This window comes from Euprymna scolopes, chromosome 10, assembly GCF_053919585.1.
Source record: "Euprymna scolopes isolate OS-2025 chromosome 10, ASM5391958v1, whole genome shotgun sequence".
Taxonomy (NCBI): Eukaryota; Metazoa; Mollusca; class Cephalopoda; order Sepiida; family Sepiolidae; genus Euprymna; species Euprymna scolopes.
The window spans coordinates 91,387,163-91,396,032 of NC_136491.1; the positions used below are offsets into that span (position 1 = coordinate 91,387,163).

At 30.4% G+C, this 8,870-nt stretch overlaps 1 protein-coding gene across 11 annotated transcripts in view; it reads left to right on the forward strand.

Moving 5' to 3' along the window:
• Window positions 1–8,870, forward strand: part of LOC145286125 (cadherin-23-like) — a 1,312,625-nt gene that overhangs the window by 891,218 nt on the left and 412,537 nt on the right. For all 11 annotated transcript variants that reach the window (XR_013869108.1, XM_080134833.1, XM_080134832.1 and 8 more), the window contains one exon: window positions 3,854–3,972. Coding sequence is in view for 10 of the 11 variants with exons in the window: in XM_080134833.1 (XP_079990959.1) it covers window positions 3,854–3,972 (119 nt within the window). In the remaining variant the exon portion in view is untranslated. The remainder of the gene's footprint in view (window positions 1–3,853; window positions 3,973–8,870) is intronic.

The window sequence follows — 8,870 nt, forward strand, 5'->3', positions numbered from 1 at the left end:
TTGCTTTTCTTTCTTTCTTTCTTAGATCATAGTGATTGGAAAAATATTAAAACAAAAAATGTTCAAACAAAGGAAACTATATGGTTTTTGTCTGTTTTTCTTGCATTTTATTAGTAGTATTTTCTCTCATTTTTGTCTCATTTACTTTCGAGAATTTTCTTTTGTTTTACGAATTCTACCTGTCCGCGACTTCATTCGTTTTTTTTTTTTTCATTTCGCTTTTCTTCCTTATTTTATTATTGTATGTGTAATTTTTCTTTAATGCAGTCAGTTGACTTTGATATTCGAAAAGGATTTCCACAATACTATATATATATATATATATATATATATATATATATATATATATATATATATATATATATATATATATATATAATGTATCTATAAAGAAAAAAGCGGCACATTTTAAAAACGACATTCAAAGATAAAACTTCCACGTTTCTTTTATTTCCGCCATCTTTGTTTTATTACTTGCTATTTTGGCTTGGATACGTCCAAGTGTCACTTATAGATGCTCCATCCATCCGTCGGTCTCTCACGCATCTTATATGTTAAACACGTGTTCAAGAAACTCTCTCATAGGCCCTGTCTGTCTGTCGATCGTTCTATCACATTTGAAATAGGATTTTTTTCGATCAGTCACGCTTTAAGTTCGAAGCAGTATTTCTATATGCGAATTGGTGATTCCAATATTTTCCCGATTCCGATAGAATTACCGATTCCGATTTTTTTTTTTTCAAATTTCCAAATACTTAGCTTATTGAGTTGTGTTGTTTTGTTTTTCGGGGCGGGGCGTGTAGTACTGTAAATATCAATATAATATATGTATATGTTTCCAGAAACGTAAAAATACACTTGAGGTAGTGTGGGGTGATCTAAAGATTTTAGTTTTCTTGTGGGTTAAAATCTATAAATATTCATCATTTTATCATTAGCATCAGCAATGGAAAGTCAGTTTTAAACAAAGACAAACAGACAAAAATGGAACTATTAAAAGAATCGGTTTTCAGCATTGGAATATATGGACACTTTTTTCCGATATCTATTCTGATACTCCTAAAAGTTCTGATTTTTCCGCTCCCCGATTCCGATCAATCGTCCCAACACTAATGTGACCACGCATCTTTGTACGAGATTATGTCTGTCTTGTATCAGTCATTCCATCCGTCACGTTTAACTTTTAAATAGCATTTTCATCATTAAACGCGTAAATTAAATGGATGCAATTTTGTAAAAAAAAAAATATATTCTACCGAACATCCTTTTCAGCATCAGTGAGTCGCTCGGTACGTCCCTATTCTCCAGTCTCCCCACGCGAGTAGTGTTATGTACAAGTTCGGTTTTTAACACGGGGAACATCCAGTTACCCTAAATGTGGTCAAGCCTGTTGGGACAAAAATTTAAAAAAAAAAATTTTTTTAACTTGCTTCAGTCTAGAAAAATTTCTCCAGCATTGACTGAGAATAGAAAAGATGAAGAGAAATATCACAACAGATAGTACACTTTGCTTTTGACAAAAAAGACAGTTTAAAATATAATGTTCGTCGGTCTGACATGCTTCAGTTTTAAATATAATTTATAGATGTGTATACGACTCCATCCGTTTTTCGGTCTGTCATATCTAAATATCGAATAGTATTTTATATGCGACAAGCTATCCCTGCCGGCATGTTGGTATGCTATACTTGAATATTAAATACTGGCAGTTCAGCCCGGCTTTTCTCAGGCCCTATGTACCGTTACTAACTTTATGTGCATATGTATATATATATTAAAAGTTTGACTGATGCCCAGGTAACCTACATCTAAAATTTCAAGTGTTTGGACCCAAAATTGGCGGAGGAGTTTGGTAGAGTCTGCAAAGGTCAACTTTTTCAACTTTTACCCTTTGCCAGACAAATTTGCGGCCAAAACCGATTAAAAAGCTTACCCTGTGTCTGCATAAACGTTATGTAAAATTTCAAATGTTTAGACCAAGAATTGGCTGAGTAATTTGCTAGAGGCCACAAAGATCAATGTTTTTAATTTTGACCCCCATTTTGACCCCCTAACATTAATTGGTTTTGGCTCAAATCAAATTAAAAAGTTTGATCTACGTCCAAATAACCCAAATCTAAAATTTCATGTGTTTAGACCCAAATTAGCGCAGGAGTTTGGTAGAGTCTGCAAAGGTGAAATCGTTGATCTTTAACCCTTGACAGTCCAATTTCTGGCCGAAAACTGATTAAAAAGATTTTCCCAACTCTCAATACCCCTTATGTCAAATCTCGAGTCTGTAGACTGAAAATTGATAGAGTAGTTAAATAGAGAAATGTACATAGACAGATAGACAATTTACACTTTTATAGATATATATAGATAATTTTAAACACGTTCACACATCTCTGTCACACGCTTTGCATGTACGTTGGTCTGTCATACGTCTTAAATAACATTTTAAATACGTTTACGCATGTCTGTCAAGCGCCCTGCTGTAGGTTGGTCTGCCATGCTTAAATCTTAACTAACAAGGTATATTCGACATCCTTGGCCTTCGGCACAAGATCACAGTCTAGTATCTGTTCTGATACCACACTTCACCATTTCTGTCCTCTGTCAGTGGGGGAGAAATCCTTCATGACTGGGGCAATTTTTATTTTTGTTCCCATCAAGAGCGCCCCTTTTTGAGGAGTTGGATTTTCTTCGCATTAAAAAAAACTGACCTTGTGTTAAACTCTGCCCTCGTGGGGCGGAAAATAAATAGGAAATTTATTGACCTTCGGGACAAGATCACAGGGTAGTATGACTTTTGATGCTACACTTCAACTTTTCTGTTCCCGGTCAGTAGTGGAGAGATCCTTCATGACAGAGACAATTTTAAAAATTTTTGTTCCTATCCAGATTGCCCCTTTTTGGGGAGCTGGATTTTTCTAACATTGAAAACCGATCTTGTGTCAAACTCTGCTCTCGTGGTGAGGCAAGTAAACAATTTATATGCGACATGGCACCATTGGTCCACCATATTTAACTTTTAAGTCGCATTTTTGACACGTTCGCGCATCTCTGTCACAGACCGTGTCTGTATGCTATACTTTCATACTAAGATCTTTAATAGCATTTTAGATGCGCCCGTGTATCTTTATCATAGCTCTGTCTGTTTGTCTGTATGTCACATTTAATTTCAAACCAGCATTTGTATTGGCAAATGTGCACTTTTAATGGACGTATCTTAATAATATCTGTTTTCCATTTTTTTCTTTAATTGTGTTTGTGAATTTTCTTTCTTTTTTTTTTTTTTGCATGTAACTTTCCTTAAAATAATCTGCACTTGAATCATATTTTTTTTTTTTGTTTTTCACTCTGCGTTTCAATCTGTCATGAGCAATCGAACAATCAACTTCAAACATTTTGTTATGTATTTTTTATTCTGATTTAATTTCTCTTATAATTACTTATTTGTTTATTCATTTTTATTTATTTTTTCAATTTTTTTGTTTGTTTTTCTTTTCAGGTTTTTATTTTTATTTTTTTTAAATCTTTGAGCGAAACGATTCTATCAGTTCTTCATACAAAAAAAAAACGACCAGAAAAATATCTAAAATGAAAAAAAATAATAACATTGCAATACTTTTTTGATACTTTTACAAAAATGCCTTTCTAACCATTTTCTCTTTTTTCTCTCTTTTCAGGAACTTCATCTTATTCTATTTTTTTTTATTATATTTCAATTTGTTTATTTTTATGATCTGTCTTTCTTAAATTAAAAAAAACGAAAATGCTTATTTTACAAACGTTCGTGCGATTGCAGGCCGCAGTTTGCTTAATAATTTTGCTCGTGTTTGATAAGTGACCTTGTCTCCTTTCGCTGCAGGCCAGACAGCTCACTTCAAGATCGATCGGAACACGGGATGGATATCTGTGAAAAGCCGACTGGACAGAGATGAAGACACGTTGAGGAACACGGGAGGCGTCTACGCCATGACAGTAATGGTACGAGGATGAGATTAAATTCAATTCTGCTTTCCATTCTGACTAAAAGACCCCCCCTCTGTGTATTCAATTTGCATTCTTTGTTTCTCTCCCTTTCCAACAAAAGTCTTCTCACCACTCGGTCTCTCCTCTCTCTCTCTCATATATATATATATGTGTGTGTGTGTGTGCGTGTGTGAATGTGTAGATATATATTTGTGTGTGTGTGTGTGTGAATGTGTAGATATATATGTGTGTATATGTGTGTGTACATATATATATATGTGTGTATATATATAAATATATATGTGTGTGTATATATATAAATATATATGCGTGTGTATATATATAAATATATATATGTGTGTATATATATATAAATATATATATATGTGTGGGTGTGTGTGTATATATGTGTGTGTGTGTATATATATATGTGTGGGTGTGTGTATATATATGTGTGTGTGTATATATATATATGTGTGTGTGTGTGTATATATATGTGTGTGTTTATATATATATGTGTGTGTGTTTATATTTATATATTCTTAGTAGCAGTAGTTGTATTATTAGTAGTAGTTATAAATTCATGTAAAAGGTTATAGAAATATATGTATGTATCGATTCTCAGTATTTACTTCAACAGTGCTCAGTACATGAGTAGAGCGAGAAAGTTAACCTCCCCAATCTCAAATTCTTCTCTATATATATCTATCTCTCTCACACACACACACATATATATAAACTGCACCGACTGATTTCACAAGGATTTTTTAATTACTAATTAGACTTATTAAGGTTAAAAGATTAATTTGAAGATTAGGGTTAACGATATTGAAAGATTGACATGTGAATGATGATGGATACTATAAAGTGATTGAAAATTCCAACACATCACCAACTCAATACAATAGCTAATCTAGTAAATAGCATTGTTCCCATCGTCAAATATATTGGTCAGTGAATGTGAGGACTAAAGGAAAAATGAAGGTACAGTTTCACATTTCTTCTAAGAATTACATTTCAAGTATAGAGCGTTACGTTCCAATCAGCTTGTATGTTTCTGTTGTTATTATTGCATGATTCCACATAAAATGTTAGAACGAGATATAATAGTTTATGTATTTCCTTATGTCGTATATATTTTAATAGTGCTCAATACACTAGTAGAACTAGGAAGCAAGTTATGAAAATATATTTATGGAAATTAAGCTAGCCAGATGCTTCATGCTCGTAGGGAACTATCATTTTAAAAATATATAACGCATACATATATAAGCTGTATTTTTTTTATAAATACAAACACATGTATGTATGTATGTATGTATGTATGTATGTATGTATCTTTTACAAGGGCCAACTAAACAAAACTGAGAGTGAAAGTAAATATACAAAAAAATAACTGCTACCAAAGGCAAGATATATTACACTTCTACTAACCTGGATTTCTTTTATAAAATAAATGAAGATTTGCAATTGCTAAATTGTTATTGTCACATGTATGCACATATGTAGCTAATGCATATATGTATGCACATATGTATCTTATCTACACACACACTCACAAACACACACACACACATATATATATCATATAAGTGAGTTTTTGTGTGTGAGTGCGTAATATTCAATTTTAATGCTCTATGTATGAACATGTTTAATATATTAAAGCTCCATGTTTTATAATAAAATCATTATATATTGTATGTTTTCACTTACTTGAAAACGTTTACTTGCTTTGAAAGAAAACTAATATTCGGCGCTATTATGGTCATTTGAACCTTTGATAATCGCTCAAAAATCGAAAATAAAATACTGGTAAAAGCCTATGCATAAATATCGCAATTTGTGCGAAAATATAATGTTTGTCCACCTGATTCGTACAAATAGAGGATTAATTACTCGACTGTAAAAATTGAAGAAAAAAAAATTGGTTTAAGCGATCAGAATTCGGTTAAATGTGAGTAACGTTCCAGACTTCGAATCATATGGCTAGTTTGTATGGTTACTTTCACACCAAGTATTTCGCAAGTATGAAACGTGTGCATAATTAAATATATATTACTAAATAATTATATATATATAAATTAATGTCTCTGATGAGTACCACGTAACAACTAAAGACTGTATTTTTACATGTTGCGAAACATTCTTAAGATGATAAACTTTTAAAATAAAAAATAAATAAACAAAAATAATTTGATTAAATTAAAATGAAATAAAAATAAATTCTGATTGTAGACTGACGCTTTTTTTTCTTGATCATTGGAATTCAACCATCTAATCCATCACTTAATATATATATATATATATATATATATATATATATAATGAAAATGCTAGTTCTTATAACATGGAACTAAACAAGAGAAATCATCAGAATAATATGTATATATGTGTGTGTGTGTAACAATCATCGAAATTAAGTTTATATATATAGATAGGAAAACCTTTGCCATTGTAATTACTTAAAACATCTTTATTTAAATCATATAAATAAGCTTGTATATCTGTTAACTGGCTGTTAATTTGACCATATGGACATATATGTTTTATAAATAAATAAATAAATTATTTGAAACAAGGAACAAATGAACGGATTTTAAAGCGAGATATAAAATAGATAAAAAGTAGAGTTCATCAATAAAATAGATAAATAATGAAGTAGCCACAAGTAAAGAAAAAAACAACCATTATGATCTAAGACAGGGAAGTAACGGCGATGAGGGTTTTATATTAATTTAGACTAAAGCGAAAAATTAGGCCAATAAACAACCACCGAATTAAAATAATAACAATATCTCCCCGCAGCTACAGCCTGAATACATGGAATCGTACTTCCCCTCTCTCTAATTCTTTCCTTCACCACACTTCTCTCATAAAACCCCACTTCTCACATTCACAAAGTATGCACTCCACTTTTTTTTCCAGAGCGTAAACCACACCCGAATATCTTATAAAAAACGAATGTAATCTTGATTCTCATTTAAATATCGATCCTTTTTGGGTCTGATAAAGTTGTCCCTTTGAATTTGGATTCCATTGAAACATGTATACACATATGTAACCAATAGTGTTTGTATAATAAACAGACTATATACCAGCTCTGTCCTACATTGAACGCTCTTCAATAATCACGCGGGTTTCATTGGATTTACATCTAGGAAACGAATCTATACATCCATTATATATATATATATATATATATATATATATATATATATATATATATTACTCACTTTTTATAATCTCCAACTTTCGATTGTTATAGCTTTTTTAGCTCTCTCTTTATTCCTTATATCTAATCACTTCGTCCATTGACAAGTGTCCAATCTCAAAGTCTCACAAATCACCTTTACTCAATAAGATTTCAATCTTCACAAACATATATAAGTGTATTCAAAAGTTCCCTACGATAATCGGCTCTGTTTTGACCGTGTGTACGTGTACGGATTCATACACCAGTGTGTGCGCAAGCGTTCGTCCGCGCAGCGATGTCTGCGTGTGTTCCAATCTAGTCACGTATCTCTTAATCTATTCCTATTTACCAGCCTTAATATAGACCGTATTTCATATTAATAGACATATTGCTTCGATATTAACTTAGCTTTAACTGATAAGGTGCGAAAATTGATCGAGTCGCTCGGTGAATTTTGGAGAAAGAATTTTCTAATTTTGGAAAAACATTCTCGACCGACTTGAAAATCGTTATTTGAAATCCTATTTTCCTTTTTGTTATATATATATGTGTGTGTGTGTGTGTGTGTGTGTGTGTGTGTGTGTGTGTGTGTGTGTGTGGAAGAGAGAGAGAGAGTATAAAAATACACACACATACGTGTGTGATCGTCCACGGACATCTGTCAAGTTGTATTAAAATTAACAAATGTGAAGAGCCATAGCAAGCCTCGAAATTTGAAATCCGGACAAAACTTGACCATTAATGTCGACTGCTATACCATATAATCTAATGAAACCGCTATTGTGCGTGAAAGATACGTCGTTTGAGAATTAATTTTGCTGATCTGTCTATATTCTACGGATGTGATATATATATATATATATATATATATGTATATATATATATGTGTGTATATATATATATATATATATATATATATATATATATATATATATATATATGTATATAAATTCTAGAGGAAAATCAACCATTACGGACTAAGCTTTTGTATACACTACTGACCGAAACATGTTCATGAATGTGTAGTGACATATAAATGCTGATGTATAAGCAAACAAAAAGTATATATATAATTATATTTTTAAAATTATATATATATGATGTATTATAATAATTCTACTTATTATCAAGTGCTATCTTATAAACACAGAAGTTTTATACGAATCAACACCCTGAATAGAAACCTCTACATACACTGTATTATAATAACACAATCATCAACTTCTCAGATATGAGTTGTGAACGCGAGCCAAATCAAGACAATAAACTTTGAATATATATAATTATCATATTCTTATATATAGGATGTATATATTTATTTCATTATTATTATTGTTATATATATGATTACTATATATATATATATATATATATATATATATATATATATATATATATATATGTATGTATGTATATGATTATTATATATATGATTATTATATATATATATGATTATATATACATGATTATTATTATATATATGATTATTATATATTGTAGGTATATATATGATTATTATATATTCTCTATATATATATATATATATTATATATATTGTATATATATATGATTATTATATATTGTATATATATGATTATTATATATTGTATATATATATGATTATTATATATTGTATATATATATATGATTATTATATATTGTATATATAAATATGATTATTATATATTGTATATATAAATATGATTATTATATATTGTAT